The sequence below is a fragment of the Salvelinus fontinalis genome, chromosome 3 (assembly GCF_029448725.1).
Source record: "Salvelinus fontinalis isolate EN_2023a chromosome 3, ASM2944872v1, whole genome shotgun sequence".
In the NCBI taxonomy this organism is placed as follows: domain Eukaryota; kingdom Metazoa; phylum Chordata; class Actinopteri; order Salmoniformes; family Salmonidae; genus Salvelinus; species Salvelinus fontinalis.
Window position 1 is genome coordinate 34,670,702 of NC_074667.1, and position 19,653 is coordinate 34,690,354.

At 41.1% G+C, this 19,653-nt stretch overlaps 1 protein-coding gene across 6 annotated transcripts in view; it reads right to left on the reverse strand.

Moving 5' to 3' along the window:
* Positions 1–2,717: 2,717 nt before the first annotated feature.
* Positions 2,718–19,653, reverse strand: part of LOC129845589 (diacylglycerol kinase alpha-like) — a 34,408-nt gene continuing 17,472 nt past the window's right edge. For 5 of the 6 annotated variants that reach the window (XM_055913442.1, XM_055913473.1, XM_055913452.1 and 2 more), the window contains 12 exons: positions 19,436–19,513; positions 18,920–18,993; positions 18,759–18,833; positions 18,179–18,264; positions 17,990–18,079; positions 17,622–17,782; positions 14,124–14,188; positions 13,896–13,986; positions 8,337–8,523; positions 7,738–7,858; positions 7,581–7,641; positions 2,718–4,102 (listed from right to left, as the gene is read on the reverse strand). In XM_055913442.1, the coding sequence (XP_055769417.1) occupies positions 4,022–4,102; positions 7,581–7,641; positions 7,738–7,858; positions 8,337–8,523; positions 13,896–13,986; positions 14,124–14,188; positions 17,622–17,782; positions 17,990–18,079; positions 18,179–18,264; positions 18,759–18,833; positions 18,920–18,993; positions 19,436–19,513 (1,170 nt within the window). In that variant the 3' untranslated portion in view covers positions 2,718–4,021. The remainder of the gene's footprint in view (positions 4,103–7,580; positions 7,642–7,737; positions 7,859–8,336; positions 8,524–13,895; positions 13,987–14,123; positions 14,189–17,621; positions 17,783–17,989; positions 18,080–18,178; positions 18,265–18,758; positions 18,834–18,919; positions 18,994–19,435; positions 19,514–19,653) is intronic. The other variant, XM_055913459.1, reaches the window with a different exon arrangement.

The following is a 19,653-nucleotide window of genomic DNA, read 5'->3' on the forward strand; positions in this document are numbered from 1 at the left end:
AGGGTCAGGTTCTGGTAGCGAACTTCTCAATGTATTGATGTCCCTGTTGGCCCGCTCCATTCCCTAGACTATATCAGGTTAGCATGGGGTGTTAAGAGCTTCACTTATTTCAGTAAGTCAGGCAGATGTTATAGAATTGATAGTGTTGTGTTTATTCTGCAGCAAATTGAGAGCTCGTTTCAGCCTTCCATCACCATCACGGTTCTACCCCCTCAGGTGAAAAGCATCATTACCTTGGTTATGACAGTTCAAATCTGGGCTCTGCAATTGGTAATGGTGCATTTGGATAAATAATTCAACTTAGTCAAAACCCATTAACTATTATTCCATGATTAAAGCAAGTAATCTGTATTTCAATCTATTGAAAATTCACAAATGTCCTTCACATAATAACAATCTCATACAGTGTATCAAAAATTGAAGCTGACCAGGTGGGTAAAATCAGCTTTGATCCAACTGAATAGTATCCATTGAACTGTTTTCCCCTTTGACTGACAGGGGATTTGTACATTTCTTGCTGTGTTTTTAAACTGGATGCTTCCCTCAATTTTAGAGTTATTATCATGCACTGCAAGATGTCAATGAGAGATGGCTGTTCCAAATATCTTTGCTTGAACTTGACATGTTCTGCAGTATTTGTCTCGTCTTTGAAGGATGAGCACTTTGAAGTGAAGCCTGTAGCAAGCCATTGCACCAAGAGAGAATCTCACAAGTTGTCATAGAAATATTTCTTCCCAAGATTACGCGGCATGATAATCCCAAATTCCCAACACAAATCATGCTCCGTCAGTACTATTGTAAAAATGCAGTGAGAGTTTGAGGAGTCAAGGGGCCCCAAGTGAGCGGACCACCTTCATACAGATCACGTTACTCGTCACATACATCTCTTTTTGGTGGAGTATGCCATGTACTCTATGGTACACATGTAGACACACATAGGTACCATACGCTACATATGGAGAGCATCCCAGTTTCATGTGACCTTTAGAAGGGTGGGGTGTGTATTTATAGATTAACGGCCCAGGCTTCTTCAGGGGTATCAGACTCCAGTCCTAAGGGTTCTCGTTTCAGCATCCCTCCTTAATGACTCAATTAACACTAATTTGCTCATTAAGACTAAACAATGTTGTTACTAAACAGTGTAATGCAAAGAAGCAAATCTCCAATTGGCGAGGCTATTTTAGGTGACATGGGTAATATAACTGTTCTATTTCGGCCTATTTTGTCCTTTCACAAGCAGTGCTACTTTGGAACACATCTCCTAGCTACACTGAACAAAAATAAAAATGCAACAGTTTGAGGGCGGTTGGACGTATTGCCAAATTCTCTAAAATGATGTTGGATGCGGCTTATGTTAGAGGAATTAACATTCAATTATCTGGCAACAGCTCTGGGGGCCATTCCTTCAGTCAGCATGCCAATAGCACGCTCCCTCAAAACTCGAGACATCTGTGGCATTGTGTTGTGTGACAAAACTGCACATTTTAGAGTGGCCTTTTTATTGTTCCCAGCATAAGGTGTGCCTGTGCAATGATCATCAGCTTCTTGATATGCTACACCTGTCAGTTGGATGGATTACCTTGGCAAAGGAAAAATGCTCAGTAACAGGGATGTAAACAAATGTGTGCACCAAATTTGAGAAAAATAAGCTTTTTGTGTGTATGGAAAACGCCTGATCTTTTATTTCAGTTCATGAAACATGGAACCAACACTTTACATGTTGTGTTTATATTTTTGTTCACTGTAGTTCTAGTGTTGCAGTCATTTTAGGGAAACTTCTGAAGACGATGGCTTCGTCCCAAATGGCACCCTACTTTGGCCTACTTTGGACCTGTCTCTGAGCTCCGTTGGGAGTCCCACTGTCACGCCCTGACCATAGTAAGCTGTTTTTCTCTGTGTTGGTTGGGGCGTGATAGTGACTAGGGTGGGTCATCTAGGTGTTTGTATGTCTATGTTGGCCTGATATGGTTCCCAATCAGAGACAGCTGTTTATCGTTGTCTCTGATTGGGGATCATATTTAGGTAGCCATTTTCCCCATTGTTAGTTGTGGGATCTTGTCTACAGTAAGTTGCCTTTGTGCACTCCAGTAGCTTCACGTTTCGTTTGTTCTTTATTGTTTTGTGAGTTTCTCTTTATTAAAATTATGTGGAACTCTATGCACGCTGCGCCTTGGTCTCATCATTACAACGAACGTGGCCACCCACAGCCATTAACACCAATGGCCAACAAACACAAACCTGTTAAGTATGACACAGCACCACTATGACAGCTGCCCAACTGCCATTGACACCCTTTATAAAAGTACATTCTATCACGTACAGCGATATCCTTCTGGTAACTGACCTTGAGAAAGGCAGTGTCACATGTGATCCCTCTACGGCCTCTAGGTCACCAGGCTGCTCGTTATGGCGCACACCTGTCACCATCTTTACGCGCACCTGCGTGTCATCAGACTCACCTGGACTCCATCACCTCCCTGCCCTATATATGTCACTCCCTTTGGTTCCTTTCTCAGGCGTTATTGTTTCTGTTCCAGTGTTTAGTCTGTGTGTTGTTCGTGGTTCTTGTTTTGTTTTATGTTGCATTTATTTATTAAAACTACTCACTTCCTAAACTTGCTTCCCGACTCTCAGCACACATCGTTACAGGCAGAGATAAGAAATTGCTGTCTTTTTGAAAAGATCTCTTACCATGATAGATACATGAATACACATACTGTTGGCTAAACATTTATTTCTTTAAAGAGAAAAGCCAGGTCTCCTTTTTTCTTGAGGACAGCATCTCAGTAGTTGTGGTTTGGAAGCAGTCTCACTAAGCAGAGAGATTAGGTTAGTGTTCATGAGGAAGTGCTGCTTGTGACAAAGTGTTAAAGGCCCAATGCAGCTGTTTTTCAAAATCTCAATATCAAATCATTTCTGGGTAACAATTAAGTACCTTACTGTGAATGTTTTCAATCAAAATGCTTAAAAAGAAACAAAAATAGCTTCTTAGCAAGAGCAATTTCTCAAGCAAGGATTTTGCTATGACTTAGGGAGTGGTTTGAGTGGGGAGGGGAAAACAGAAAACTAGCTGTTATTGGCAGAGGTTTGGAACTCTTTCTTATTGTTCTTAATGCATTTACCTGATGTCACCAGGCAGGCCAACACTGCATCCCATCAAAACCATCCCATCAAAACCACCTGAAATTTCAGTCTGTCTTTTCGAACAGCTCTTACATGAAAAGGGCATTATCATAATTTTCACAATTTCGCAGTATTATTCCAACCTCATAGTGTGGAAATATATGTAAAACACAGAAAAAACTAATTTGACTGCACTGGGCCTTTAAGTGAGGTCGGGCAACGCGAACGATACCCTCAGCTGTCTGAGCTGTATCCTCTACAAGAAACTTGCTGAGTAGGCGAAACATACTTAGATTTGACAATGAACGGCATTATATAGCGACACAGACTATTGGCCTATCACGTTAATCAATATGGATACAAAAACATTTGTGTGAAAATGCTATAGAACGCAGATAAACAAACAGGAGATCTATTACTGTGCTGAGACATAATAATAAGGCTTAAAAGTAATCAAACTCATGGAATACTATGGAAATATACATAACTAATACAAACAGATACAAAATGTAATAGCAATGTAATATAAAGCTTAACATTAAGGGACTTACTCAAATCAACACAAGCCTGGGATAGTTCTGAGTTTTTTGTTATGGAAATGAGTAGAGTATCAATGTGAATCAATGGCTACTAGTGTTTCAGGAAGAAATTCAGACATGAATAATGTTTTTACGAAAATGTCGGTTCCTTTATGGCAGTGGTCCTTCAGCAGTCAGTGGACCTCTGCTTCTGGGTGAAGTTTCCCCTAGGTACAGATCTAGGATAAGCATCCACTCACCCAATCCAAACCTTAACCATTAGTTGGGAAAATGAAAAACTGATCCAAGATCAGTGTCAAAGCGCAACTTCACCCTACACCCGGACCTCTTCAGTCTCAGTGCTTCAGCCCACCTTTCCTCTACTTGAGGTGGAAGAAGCCTGATGATTTGGCAGGAGCAGCCATCAGCATGTTGGCTTGGTTCTTGTGTGTGATGTGGATCTGAACACAGGGTGGAAAATTCAGGAGGTTTTACAGTCATCACAGTCTACAACAGTGTTTCCCTTATCCCCATACCCTCTTATGGTAGGCAAACATTTTTGTCCTATCCCTGCACGGATACACCTGATTGAAGTAATTCAACTAGTATTGAAAGTCGGGACAATCCTTATCCGGCAGGGATTTATTTTTATTTTTATAGCATTATTTGAGATACATTTTAATTTAAGGGAATTTTATAAGGGAAATACTTGTTTTTGGAATTGTTTTAATATTTACAATATTATTAATTTCCATGTCCGCTCTACGAACGGAAATGCCCTTGTCCGGAGCGAAGGATCCCAATTTCAAACTCTCAAAAAATGTGTTTAAAATTGTATAAACTGGTTATAATTCATATTAACTGAAAAAGGATCTTATGTCGTTTCTTGCAATAGCCCTCTGAAACTTTAAATAATATTGATCTCAAAACTGTGACTGCTAAAAATGTTTGGTCCCCCCAAAAATTGGTAAACTGTCAGATTTGTCTAAAACCCTAAATGATTCAGGAATGAGCACGGTCAGCTCCACAATAAGGACCATTTCTTCATGTCCTCATTACATGTAGTGCAACAAGACCGCTCATGGTCTGTAAAGTTGTCTACTTTTAATACATTTAAAACAAGCAATATTGAAATCACCATGGTCACAACAATAAACTGTCAACTCCATCTCCTTGATAGGATATACATTTTGGTTCAGATATGTTTATTTATTTTAGGGTTTATAGTCATAAAGCAACGGAGGAAAAACAAAGGGATAATGTTAGCTTTATAAAATATTGTTTTATGTTCTTTCTCTAGAAAAGCATGCCAAAATGCTAATGAAATTAGCCCTGGAGTATCATATAGTGGTATAAAACGAAACAAAATTAAGTTTGGAGAGTTGTACAAACATTTTAATAATCTGTTAGAATTAAACAAATCAAGACCTTCAAACACTTGTTGAACTATGTACAAATTAAATGCCTTTTATAGCATCAGACGGAGTGTAACGTCCTGACCAGAATTCTTATGTGTTTTGCTTGTTTAGTGTTGGTCAGGACGTGAGCTGGGTGGGAATTCTATGTTGTGTGTCTAGTTCGTCTGTTTCTGTGTTCAGCCTAATATGGTTCTCAATCAGAGACAGCTGTCAATCGTTGTCCCTGATTGAGAATCATATATAGGTGGCTTGTTTTGTGTGGTTGTTTCCTGTCTTTGTGTTTTGACTGCACCAGCTAGGACTGTGACGGTTAGTTTGTTTTGTCATTTTGTATAGTGTCTTGTTTTGTGTTAATTAAATCATGGAAAATTACCACGCTGCACATTGGTCCTCAGATCCTTCTCGCCTCTCCTCGTCTGAGGAGGAGGACGACTTAGACTGCCGTTACACGGAGTTGACATGAATCCATTTAGTTGCATTTTATGGATATTTTTTGAAGAATTAGGATGTTGTTCCTTTACATGGTGTGATTGGTGATACTTTTGTCTATCAAAAATATATACAGTTGAAGTCGGAAGTTTACATACACCTTAGCCAAATACATTAAAAACTCAGTTTTTCACAATCCCAGACATTTAATCCTAGTAAAAATTCCCTTTCTTAGGTCAGTTAGGATCACCACTTTATTTTAAGAATGTGAAATGTCAGAATAATAGAGAGAATGATTTATTTCAGCATTTTTTTATTTCATCACATTCCCAGTGGGTCAGAAGTTTACATACACTCAATTAGTATTTGGTAGCATTGCCTTTAAATTGTTTAACTTGGGTCAAACGCTTTGGGTAGCCTTCCTTCCACAAGCTTCCCACAATAAGTTGGGTATATTTTGGCCCATTCCTCCTGACAGAGCTGGTGTAACTGAGTCAGGTTTATAGGCCTCCTTGCTCGCACAAGCTTTTTCAGTTCTGCCCACACATGTTCTATTGGATTGAGGTCAGGGCTTTGTGATGGCCAGTCCAATACCTTGACTTTGTTGTCCTTAAGCCATTTTGCCACAACTTTGGAAGTCTGCTTCGGGTCAACGTCCATTTGGAAGACCCATTTGCGACCAAGCTTTAACTTCCTGCCTGATGTCTTGAAATGTTGCTTCAATATATCCACATCATTTCCCTTCTCATGATGCCATCTATTTTGTGAAGTGCACCAGTCCTTCCTGCAGCAAAGCACCCCCACAACATGATGCTGCCACCCCCGTACTTCACGGTTGGGATTGTGTTCTTTGGCTTGCAAGCGTTCCCCTTTTTCCTCCAAACATAACGATGGTCATTATGGCTAAACAGTTCTATTTTTGTTTCATCAGACCAGAGGACATTTCTCCAATTAGTACGATCTTTGTCCCCATGTGTAGTTACAAACCGTAGTCTGGCTTTTTTAATGGCGGTTTGGGAGCAGTGGCTTCTTCCTTGCTGAGCGGCCTTTCAGGTTATGTCGATATAGGACTTGGTTTACTGTGGAAATAGATACTTTTGTACCTGTTTCCTCCAGCATCTTCACAAGGTCCTTTGCTGTTGTTCTGGGATTGATTTGCACTTTACGCACCAAATATGTTCATCTCTAGGAGACAGAACGCATCTCCTTCCTGAGTGGTATGACGGCTGTGTGGTCCCATGGTGTTTGTACTATTGTTTGTACAGATGAATGTGGTACCTTCAGGCGTTTGGAAATTGCTCACAAGGATGAACCAGACTTGTGGAGGTCTACAATTTTTTTCTGAGGTCTTGGCTGATTTCTTTTGATTTTACCATGATGTCAAGCAAAGAGGCACTGAGTTTGAAGGTAGGCTTTGAAATACATCCACAGGTACACCACCAATTGACTCAAATTATGTCAATTAGCCTATCAGAAGCTTCTAAAGCCATGACATAATTTTCTGGAATTTTCCAAGCTGTTTAAAGGCACAGTCAACTTAGTGTATGTACACTTCTGACCCACTGGAATTGTGATACAGTAAATTATAAGTGAAATAATCTGTCTGTAAACAATTGCTGGGAAAATTACTTGTGTCATGCACAAAGTAGATGTCCTTATCGACTAGCCAAAACTATAGTTTGTTAACAAGAAATGTGTGGAGTGGTTGAAAAACGAGTTAATGACTACAACCTAAGTGTATGTAAACTTCAGACTTCAATTGTATATATTCCACATTTGTGTTAATATTAAGACAAATATTTGTGAATATTTGAGATTGGTCCGTCTTTCAAGAATCGCTGAATTAATGAATCAAAAAGACGTTGATTAGTTGTCTGGTGTGTAGGGCTATCTCCAGTACATCACATTGTATTTCTGAAACAAAATTGAGTCAAGAGACTTGGCCCACTGCTAAAACTAACAAGCCAACATAAGGACATCAACAATGTTTATTTTTGAATAAATGTTCCTCCAGTTGTAACAATTTCTAATTCAATTGGTAATAGAGATCCCACGGCCAAACTCACTTAAGGGGTATATTAATAACACTTACAGTGCAGGGAGGCTGCATCCAGGGCTCACCATCAATCTGCATAGGCAAGGCTTTATGTGTCCTGAGAAAGGCAATGAGAGAGAGATATGTTTTAATACTAAAAGTTAAAAAGGCATAACACCTGAAAAATTGTGTATAGAGCCTGTATTAAGTCTACCTGATAGTGATCTGTGATGTTTGAGCCAGTCTGTGTCCAGCCCTTTTCAGTCCAGAATAGATCTGACCCATCTCAATCGCCCCCTCCAACCCCACCACCTCAATCCGCTTGTCACTTAGGTCTGTGGGGGGAAAAGAAAACATGAAAATATTGTCAATAGCTCATTAAGCATACATTCATTCTCAGACATAGTGACTTAACTACTGTAATACAAATTATATCATAATAATTTGGTGGGTGCTTATATTGCTCCTATGTCTTGCATGTACAAGTGTGTATTAATATGTATGTGGAGAGTGGGGTCATGGCCAGAGTCTGCCATTATCAACGGCGACCCCGGAGCAAATAGGGTTAAGTGCCTTGCTCAAGGGCTGATCAACAGATTTTTCACCTTGTCAAGTATTCGAAATCGCAACCTTTTTGTTAGTGGCCCAATGCTCTAACCACTAGGCTACCTGCCGCCCTCCAAAAATAAGACCATATGGTCTGTGTGAGGGGAAAAGTGACAATATTACATACAATGCTACAGTAAATATTCATATCACTAGGCAACAAAATAAACCTCCAACAATGTATGAGATAAGCATGCCATAAAGTACCTTGTGAGCTCATTTTCAGAACGTCGTGGTCAGTGACGACCTCAGGCGGTTCCTCTTCTGACACATTGTCTCTGTCTGCCTTCTTAGCCTCACCCCACAGGTTGGAGCCACCGTGCATGCTGGGTATGTTGATGACTGCAAGGCCCTCCAGAGAGTGACCGCTCAGGTCCAGCGGTGTCCCACAGCACTGAGAGATAGACGGGCAGACAGGTAAAGAGGGTAAACGGGTAAAGAGAAAAAATTAATTATTGCTAAGACTATCTACAGTGCCGGGAAAAAGCATTTGCCCCCTTTCTGATTTTCTCTATTTTTGAATATTTTGATACAGAATGTTATCAGATATTCAACCAAAACCTAATATTAAAAGGCACCTGAGTTCACCAATAACTACAAAAATGTATACTTATTTTATTTAACTAAGAACATTATGCAACACCCAATTTCCATGTGAAAAAGTAATTGCCCCCTTACACTCATGGCTGCATTCCATACACTTAAAAGACACACCCTATCCCCTCAGCCCTCAAATGAAGTGGACACTTCTGATGACGTATCGTGATGTCTGACGAGTATACACTTGCTGGGCGAGGGAGGAAGGAATGATTTTTAAATGGACCACGTTTGTTCGGAAATTCGTCACTCGTTCATCCCGCGATGATTGTGTTTTCAGCCACAGGTAGCTTGTGGGTGATTTATATGCGCTACAGTCAACTATGATTGCATGTCTACTTATATTAACTATATAATTATTAATATACGCCTACTGTATGATAGCTAGCAAATTAAATGGCTAACTAACGTTAGCCTGCCTAGCTACTTCTGAAGAAGGAAAAAACATTTATTTAAATAATTTCCAAAAGCTAACTAAACATTTATGAGACGTATTTGTGCATTAGTAGCACAATGTCGAACTTATTTACAAATATGGCCCCGGGGATTACCCCAAGAGCATAGGGCTCAGGGTTTAGGGCCAAGGCCTGTCTACTTTGAGTTTGAAATGCAGCCAATAACTGGCTGTGCCACCTTTAGCTGCAATGACAGCAACCAAATGCTTCCTGTAGTTGTTGATCAGTCTCTCACACCGCTGTGGAGGTATTTTGGCCAACTCTTGCATGCAGAACTGGTTTAACTCAGCAACATTTGTGGGTTTTCAAGCATGAACTGCTCGTCTCAAGTCCTGCCACAAAATCTCAATTGGGATTAGGTCTGGACTTTGACCAGACCATTCCAAAACTTCAAATTTGTTGCTTTTTAGCCATTTTCATGTAGACTTGATTGTGTGTTTTGGATCATTGTTTTGCTACATGACCCAGCTGCGCTTCAGCTTCAGCTCACAGACGGATGACCTGACATTCTCCTGTAGAATTCTCTGATACAGAGCAGAATTAATGGTTCTGTCTATTAAGGCAAGTCTTCCAGGTCCTCAAACCATCACACTACCACCACCATGCTTGACTGATGGTATGAGGCTCTTACTGTGGAATGCAGTGTTTGGTAGGTGAGGTGAACGAATTATCTCTGCATGTGTGGTTCCCACCGTGAAGCATGGAGGAGGAGGTGTGGGGGTGCTTTGCTGGTGCAACTGTCGGGTGATTTATTTAGAATTCAAGGCAGACTTGACCAGCATGCCTACCACAGCATTCTGCAGCAATACGCCATCCCATCTGGTTTGCGCTTAGTGGGACTAGCATTTGTTTTTCAAACGGGACAATGACCCAAAACACACCTCCAGGCTGTGTAAGGGCTATTTCACCAAGGAGAGTGATGGAGTGCTGCATCAGATGACCTGGCCTCCACAATCACCCAACCTCAACCCAATTGAGATTGTTCGGTCCAACTCATCCCAAACCGTGAAGGAAAAGCAGCCAACAAGTGTTTAGACTGTTGGAAAAGCATTCCTCATGAAGCTGGTTGAGGTCCAAAAGACTTCTTAACAGCTTCTACCCCCAAGCCATAAGACTCCTGAACAGCTAATCAAATGGCTACCCAGACTATTTGCATTGCCCCCCCTCTTTTATGCTGCTGCTACTCTGTTTATTATCTATGCATAGTCACTTTAACTCTACCTACATGTACATATTACCTCAATTACCTCGACTAACCAGTGCCCCCGCACATTGACTCGGTACCGGTACCCACTGTATATAGCCTTGCTATTGTTATTTTACTGCTGATCTTTAATTATTTGTTACTTTTATTTTTTATTTATCTATTTTATCCTCAACACTTATTTTTCTTAAAATTGCATTGTTGGTGAAGGGATTGTAAGTAAGCATTTCATTGTATTCGGCGCATGTTACAAATAAAAATTGATTTGAGATAATGCCCGAGTGTGCAAAGCTGTCATCAAGGCAAAGGGTGGTTACTTTGAAGAATCTTGTTTAATACTTTTTTGGTTACTACATGATTCAAATGACGGGTCAAGCAAGTCTCTTCTTCTTAATGCTGTCCTTTAGTAGTGGTTTCTTTGCAGAAATTCGAACATGAAGGCCTGATTCACACAGTCTCCTCTGAAAAGTTGATGTTGAGATGTGTCTGTTACTTGAACTCTGAAGCGTTTATTTGGGCTGCAATTTCTGAGGTGCAGTTAACTCTAATGAACGTATCCTCTGCAGCAGAGGTAAATCTGGGTCTTCCTTTCCTGTGGCGGTCCTCATGGGAGCCAGTTTCATCATAGTGCTTGATGGTTTTTGCGACTGCACCTGAAGAAACGTTCAAAGTTCTTAAAATTTTCCTGTTTGACTGACCTTCATGTCTTAAAGTAATGATGGACTGTCATTTCTCTTTGCTCTTTGCTTATCTTCTGTATACCATCCCTACTTTGTCACAACACACCTGATTGGCTCAAACGCATTAAGAAGGAAAGAAATCACACAAATTAACTTTTAACAAGGCAGACCTGTTCATTGAAATGCATTCCAGGTGACTACCTCATGAAGGTGGTTGAGAGAATGCCAAGAGTGTGCAAAGCTGTCATCAAGGCAAAGGTGGCTACTTTGAAGAATCTCAAATATAAATGTATTTTGATTTGTTTAACACTTTACTACATGATTCCATATGTGTTATTTCATAGTTTTGATGTCTTCACTATTATTCTACAATGTTGAAAATAGTAAAAATAAAGAAAAACCCTGGAATGATTAGGTGTGTCCAAACTTTTGACTGGTATTGTATATATTTGTTTTAGCTATTTATTTTGCCTGTATTTCAGCCTAGCTTAGTGCTTTCTATTGTGGTGGGGCAGCCAGCGGGAAATACAGAGCGTAGGGGTTAGTAATGTTCTCTAGTTGCGCCGTGATTGGCTCAGTGTTCTGTCACTCATGGGGACACTATATCGCCACAAAATATACAGGGAGAGCTCGAAAATTAAAGTCCCTTGGGTGCTGCCATAGATTTACATTAGACGTACCTATCCAAGAAGGCTCAAGGTCATTGGCCACAGATAAAATGACGTCAAATAACGTTATATCTACCGTAGCTTTGATTGGACTAATCATGTCAACATCATACTTTCAAAATCTTAGCTAGACAAGCAGTCATCATCATTAATCAAGTCGACAGTCTACTGGCAAATCCTTTTCAATACTCTTCATATGAAGATAAATTATAGATAAAACACATCTGTGCTCATCGGCCATAAACATTACACAACAAGTTGTAAATCGCAAATTCAGGAATCAGTGTCTAACTGCAAGCGTTGCAAAGCAATCAATAGCCTGCTATTCAGTGGAGAGGGTGTGTGGTCCAAGTCTGGGTTTAAGGGTCTCTTTTCCAAGCTTAAAAAGGATAAAAATTCACAATCAACACCATGGGCCAGAAAAGGTTGAATACATAGGCCATGTTGTCAATCCAGCATGACTTCTGACGCGTTCAAGACAACTGGAAACTCTGAAAAAAATGAGTGCCGACTGGGAAAATACGGTTTGAATGGTCATCCAACTCAGAATTCCAAGTCGGGAACCCGGGCCTCTTGCTAGAGCTCCGACCTGAAGATCACTGACGTCATGATTCAACCTCACAGTTGTCTTCAAAGCACCATAAATCCAGAGAATGCCAGACATTGATGACAAAGTTTGATGACAAAATTTACCCATAAGAAGGATTGCCACGCCACCTTCCTGTTCAAGTGAGCACAGCACAACAAGGTGAGTCCAAAAATGTCTTGTATGCTGCTGCATAAATGATGTAATATGCCAGGGAGATATGTATACTGTAGCTAAGAAAGTAATACTAAGTGTATGTTGTGTAGTAAGATGTTAGTAGCTCATGTGCATCACCCCAATAAGATGGTCTATTTACCCCTCTTAATTTTGCCTGCTGTTCTAACTTGGTGGTCCACATGTAGCCTATAGCCTGTTTTAGAGAAATGTAATAATTGAATATTGTAAGAGCTTTCATTGTCTGCTTATATTCCCCCTTTATTTATCCTTCGATTCGGACTTGGTGTACAGAGACAATACTGTAACAACGGCCCATGTGCTGAATTCTGTCGCTGTACATTTCAAAAGTGCTGAACAAATAGTTATATTGACTACGTCCGTTCTAGCTCGCTCATTAATGTCTTAATCGAAATGACGGATTGCCTCTTATGCGCTCATTGTTCCCTTATGCCATAGTTTGTACATCTCAATTGTCAGTAGAAACCACATTTTTTTAAGCAAGTCAGCCATTTCAGCTATGTTTTTTAAAAAGGCAGTAAATGAGGCTGAATGAACTGTTTCGCTGCCAGACAAGGCTCCGCTGATAGCCAGGTGTAGCGGTGGTAAGGATTCACCCCATGGTGCTGAAAGAAAGCTCTGCTGTTGGGATGGCTTTATGTAGGCCCTAACAGTTTGTGGGTTACCTTTGTCGCAATTATAGTGGAATTAATGTATTGTTTAGCTTTTAGGCATGCATCATAAAAAAACATGTTGAATTTGCCCCACCAAGATTTACATGATAAAGTCGCAAGTGGACATGGGTCCCATTATGCCTGGCGAAAACCAAACACTGCATTCCATAGTAAGAACCTTATACCAACAGTCAAGCATGGTGGTGGTAGTGTGATGGTTTGGGGATGCTTTGCTGCCTCGGGACCGGGAAGACTTGCATTAATGGAAGGAGCCATGAATTCTCCTCTGTATCAGAGAATTCTACAGGAGAATGTCAGGCCATCCGTTTGTGAGCTAAAGTGCAGTTGGGTCATGTAACAAGACAATGATCCAAAACATACAATAGAGTCTACATGAAAATATCTAAAAAGAAACAAAATTAAAATTAAAGGTGGCTCAACCAGTTATTGAGTGTAAGGGGGCAATTACTTTTTCACACAAGGGCATTGGGTTTTACATAACTTTGTTTATGAAATATGAACGGTAGTATTTGTTCACTCGGGTTCCCTTTATCTAATATTAGGTTTTGGTTGAAGATCTGCTAACATTCAGTACAAAAAATATGCAAAAGTAGAGAAAATTAGAAAGGGGGCAAATATTTTCTCACAACACTGTGCACTTAAACTATGGTAAGATCCATTTAACCACAAACTAAAATAACTACTATTCAAGACTCTTCAGTGTTCACCTCAATGCTGAGACACTCCTTTAGCTTCTTGCAGGAGGCAGAGATGGTCTCAGAGGTGGCAAACTCAAAATACCACAGTTTGTTCTTCATCCTTGCAGAGAAAACAAAAAGCACATTGTTTTGGGTCAGTGCTCAGAGATTAACAAAATCACACCCAGCCATAACAGATTTTTCACTCTTCGCACTCAACACTCTTTGTTTGATCCTTGACCTTTCAGTCACTCTCACCTGCTGTTGAACTTCTGAGGGTGCTTCTCCCTCATGGAGTGAAAACGGTGAGCAATGGAGGCATCCTGTCAATTAACACATTGTAGCATTTACATGTGTTCAATAAATCTTTATCACCACAAAAGGGCAATTTGTAACAATAAGAAAACAAGAGCACAATGACAAGGAAAATCACAGTCACATCAGTGCCTTCGGAAAGTATTCAGACAGACCCTTTGACTTTTTACACATTTTGTTATGTTACAGCCTTATTCTAAAATGGATTAAATAAAAATCTCAGCAATCTACACAAAATATCCCAAAATGACAAAGCGAAAACATATATATTTATATATTTTTTTACAAATGTATAAAAAATTCAAAACAGATACCTTATTTACATATGTACTGTTGAAGTCAGAAGTTTACATACACCTTAGCCAAATACATTTAAATTCATTTTTTCACAATTCCTGACATTCAATCTGAGTAAAAATTCCCAGTTGTAGGTCAGTTAGGATCACTACTTTATTTTAAGAATGTGAAATGTCAGAATAATAGAAGAGAGAATGATTTATATCAGCTTTTAATTCTTTCATCACATTCCCAGTGGGTCAGAAGTTTACATACACTCAATTAGTATTTGGTAGCATTGCCTTTAAATTGTTTAACTTGGGTCAAATGTTTTGGGTAGCCTTCCACAAGCTTCCCACAATTAGTTGGGTGAATTTTGCCCCATTCCTCCTGACAGAGCTGGTGTAATTGAGTCAGGTTTGTAGGCCTCCTTGCTCGCACACACTTTTTCAGTTCTGCCCACAAATTTTCTATGGGATTGAGGTCAGGGCTTTGTGATGGCCACTCCAATACCTTGACTTTGTTGTCCTTAAGACATTTTGCCACAACTTTTGAAGTATGTTTGGGGTCAGTGACAATTTGGAAGACCCATTTGCGACCAAGCTTTAACTTCCTGCCTGATGTCTTGAGATGTTGCTTCAATATATCCACATAATTTTCCTCCCTCATGATGCCATCTATTTTGTGAAGTGCACCAGTCCCTCTTGCAGCAAAGCACCCCCACAACATGATGCTGCCACCCCTGTGCTTCACGGTTGGGATGGTGATTTTCGGCTTGCAAGCCTTCCCCTTTTTCCTCCAAACATAACAATGGTCATTATGGCTAAACAATTCTATTTTTGTTTCATCAGACCAGAGGACATTTCTCCAAAAAGTACGATCTTTGTCCTTATGTGCAGTTGCAAACCGTAGTCTGGATTTTTTATGGCGGTTTTGGAGCAGTGGCTTCTTCCTTGCTGAGCGGCCTTTCAGGTTATGTCGATATAGGACTCGTTTTACTGTGGATATAGATACTTTTGTACCTGTTTCCTCTAGCATCTTCACAAGGTCCTTTGCTGTTGTTCTGGGATTGATTTGCACTTTTTGCACCAAAGTACGTTCATCTCTAGGAGACAGAACGCGTCTCATTCCTGAGCGGTATGACAGCTGATTTCTTTAGATTTTCCCATGATGTCAAGCGAATAGGCACTGAGCTTGAAGGTAGGCCTTGAAATACATCCACAGGCACACCTCCAATTGACTCAAATTATGTCAATTAGCCTATCAGATGGTCCTAAAGGCATGACATCATTTTCAGAAAATTTCCAAGCTGTTTAAAGGCATAGTCAACTTAGTGTATGTAAACTTCTGACCCACTGGAATTGTGATACAGTGAATTATAAGTGAAATAATCTATCTGTAAATAATTGTTGGAAAAATTACTTGTGTCATGCACAAAGTAAATGTCCTAACCGACTTGCCAAAACTATAGTTTGTTAACAAGAACTTTGTGGTTGAAAAACGAATTTTAATGACTCCAACCTAAGTGTATGTAAACTTCAGACTTTAAACTTCAACTTCAATTGTATTCAGACCCTTTGCTATGAGATTTGAAATTGTGCTCTGGTGCATCCTGTTTCCATTCATCATCCTTGAGATGTTTCTACAACTTGATTGGAGTCCACCTGTGGTAAATTTAATGGATTGGACATGATTTGGAAAGGCACACACCTGTCTATATAAGGTCCCACAGTTGACAGTATATGTCAGAGCAAAAAACAAGCAATGTTGAAGGAATTGTCCGTAGAGCTCCGAGACAGGATTTTGTCGAGGCACAGATCTGGGGAAGGGTACCAAAAAGTGTCTGCAGCATTGAAGGTCCCCAAGAACACAGTGGCCTCCATCATTCTCAAATTGAATAAGTTTGGAACCACCAAGACTTTTCCTAGAGCAGGCCGCCCGGCCAAACTGAGCAATCGGTGGAGAAGGGCCTTGGTCAGGGAGGTGACCAAGAACCTGATGGTCACTCTGACAAGAGCTCTAGAGTTCCTCTGTGGAGATGGGAGAACCTTCCAGAAGGACAACCATCTCTGCAGCACTCCATCAATCAGGCCTTTATGGTAGTGGCCAGACGGAAGCCACTCCTCAGTCAAAGGCACATGACAGCCTGCTTGGAGTTTGCCAAAAGGCACCTAAAGACTCTCAGACCATGAGAAACATGATTCTCTGATCTGTTGAAACCAAGATTCAACTCTTTGGCCTGAATGCCAAGTGTCTCGTCTGGAGGAAACCTGGCACCATCCCTACGGTGAAGCATGGTGGTGGCAGCATCATGCTGTGGGGATGTTTTTCAGCAGGTGCTGGGAGACTAGTCAGGATTGAGGCAAAGATCAACGGAGCAAACTACAGAGAGATCCTTGATGAAAACCTGCTCCAGAGTGCTCAGGACCTCAGACTGGGGCAAAGGTTCACCTTCCAACAGGACAACGACCATAAGCACACAGCTAAGACAACGCAGTAGTGGCTTCGGGACAGTCTCTGAATGTCCTTGTGTGGCCCAGCCAGAGCCCGGACTTGAACCCGTTCGAACATCTCTGGAGAGACCTGAAAATAGCTGTGCAGCGACACTCCCCATCTAACCTGACAGAGCTTGAGAGGGTCTGCAGAGAAGAATGGGAGAAACCCTCCAAATACAGGTGTGTCAAGCTTGTAGTGTTATACCCAAGAAGAATCGAGGGTGTAATCGCTGCCAACGTTACTTCAACAAAGTACTGAGTAAAGGGTCTGAATACTTATGTAATTAATGTGATATTTCAGTTCATTTTTAATAAATCAGCAAAAATATCTAAAAATGTTTTTGCTTTGTCATTATGGGGTATTGTGTGTAGATTGAGGGGGGGGGGAAACAATTTAATCGATTTTAGAATAAGGCTATTACCTAACAAAATGTGGAAAAAGTCAAGGGGTCTGAATACTTTCCGAAGGCACTGAAGCTACATCACTCACAGATGTCACTGTGATTGTGATTTGTCTTACCAGTCTGCTCATGTCTTCTTATTGCTGCAAACAAACTACCAAAACTGACAGGCAGGATAAGGCAGTTAAGAGAGACATACAGGTGATTGACTGTTGGAGTCTGTACATTATCCAATCAGCAGGCTCTATGACCCCAAGGTCGTCACTCACCACGCCAATAGAGAAGTAGTTATTGATGATCTCGTTGGGCACAGGGTCTCCTATCTCCTGGGGGTCCTGTGAAATCACCTGCACACTCCAGCGGTCCATAGGAACCAATGAGCTCTCCTCGACCTCCTTCAGAATCTCTCTGAGATCTGTGCCCTCGTAACCTGCAAGGGTTTCCATGGACACAGAGGGTTTACACAAGAGAAACACATGATTAGCGTTTATTTTGGGGTACCTTCCTTTTAACCAAAGCCATGGGATGCATTCTAAATAGCAAAGTATTCCCTATGGGCCCTGGTCAAAAGTAGTGCACTACATAGAGAATAGGGTGCAATTTAGGACACCCCCATTATGTTAAACACAGCCCTTACCTCCTCCCCAGTGGAGGCAGCGAGCAAGGTCGTTCCCTGTGCCAAGTGGCAGGACCGCCACTGGGGGACACACCGGCAGGTCAGCTTTGTCTGAGAACACACAGAGGCAGACATTGTTCAGCTTTAGAGAACCCCAGAGACCTTGACTACTGTTCATGAACCTCTGAGGGGACAGGAAGCAACCCACACCTATAGCATCTAGAATCCAGCCGACTGTGCCGTCTCCACCACACACCAGGATCCTGTAGTCATGAAGGTTCCGAAAGAAGTGCAGTCTGATATGGATACACATACACATTAAATCAATCAAAACTATTTATAAAGCCCCTTTTTTACATCAGCAGTTGTCACAAAGTACTTTTAGTGACCTTTCCCAAACCACATAGAGAAAAAGCATACTATAATTAAGCAATAAGGCCCAAGGGGGTGTGGTATATGGCCAATATACCACGACTAAGGGCTGTTCTTCTTTATTGCCTTATTGCTATTATAAACTGGTTACCAAAGTAATTAGAGCAGTAAAACTACATGTTTTGTCATACATGTGGTATACGGTCGGATATACCTTGGCTGTCAGCCAATCAGCATTCAGGGCTCGACCCACCAAGTTTATAATACCAATGAATATAATATCCCATAAAAAAGGATTAAGAAACCATATACCCACTGTCATAAGGTAAACATAATGCTGTCATAACAATAACATAACAGTCCACAAACAGTCCACTTTCCCACCTCCCACCCCTGATCAACCTGTACGTGTAGTTACCCTGGTCCAGGGCCTCCATTGGAGAGGTTGTAGACCTGCCGTGGGTTCAGTAGATACTGAAACTTCCTCAGCACTCTGAAAAATACATGACATTCACTCACAGGAGTACATTAGTGCAGGCTAGGAAATGTTTTATGATGTCTGTCCTGATCTGCCCTTACCTCTCCCCCTGCTTCCCTCCACTCTTTGGGTTCACAAACACCAGGAGAGGGTGGGTGTCTGGAATAGGAGCAATCTGCAGAGAGAGATGGGGAGGAGATAAGATTAACGTGTGCATGCACTGGTGCGCATGCCATGCAGCAGCCAGCACAATACAATTGCAGTCAATAAGAGTGACAGAAGCAGATCCATAGCAAATAAAAATGCATTACTGGCTTTCACACATTTGTGTTAAAGCACATGCTAATGGATAGGACAGGGCTGCCAACTCTCTTCCTGGAGATCTACTGTCCTGAAGGTTTTCAGTCCAACCCTAATTTAGCGTATCTGATTCAGCTAGTTAAGGTCTTGTTAAGCAGCTAATAAGTAGAATCAGGTGTGTTAAATTAGGGTTGGACTGAAAACCCACAGGACAGTAGATCTCCGGGAAGAGGGTTGGGCAGCCCTGAGATAGGGCCAGTAGTGTGTGTGAAGTAGATGGTACGGTGTCCCTGTCAGTGGAACTAAGAGGACCCTACCTGCAGAATGTGCCCGTCTGGGGTGATGTCCTCCAGGTTAGTGTCCTCCATGGAACTACTCCTTCCTTCTTCATCCTTCTTCAGAAACAGAGAGGGTTAGGAGCATAGCAAGGGATATACACATTTGACACATACTGTAGGATTATTGGGTGACAAAAAAATCTGCCAACATTTTTTGCTTTTAGCTGAAGCATAGCCTGAATGGCTATAAACAGTGT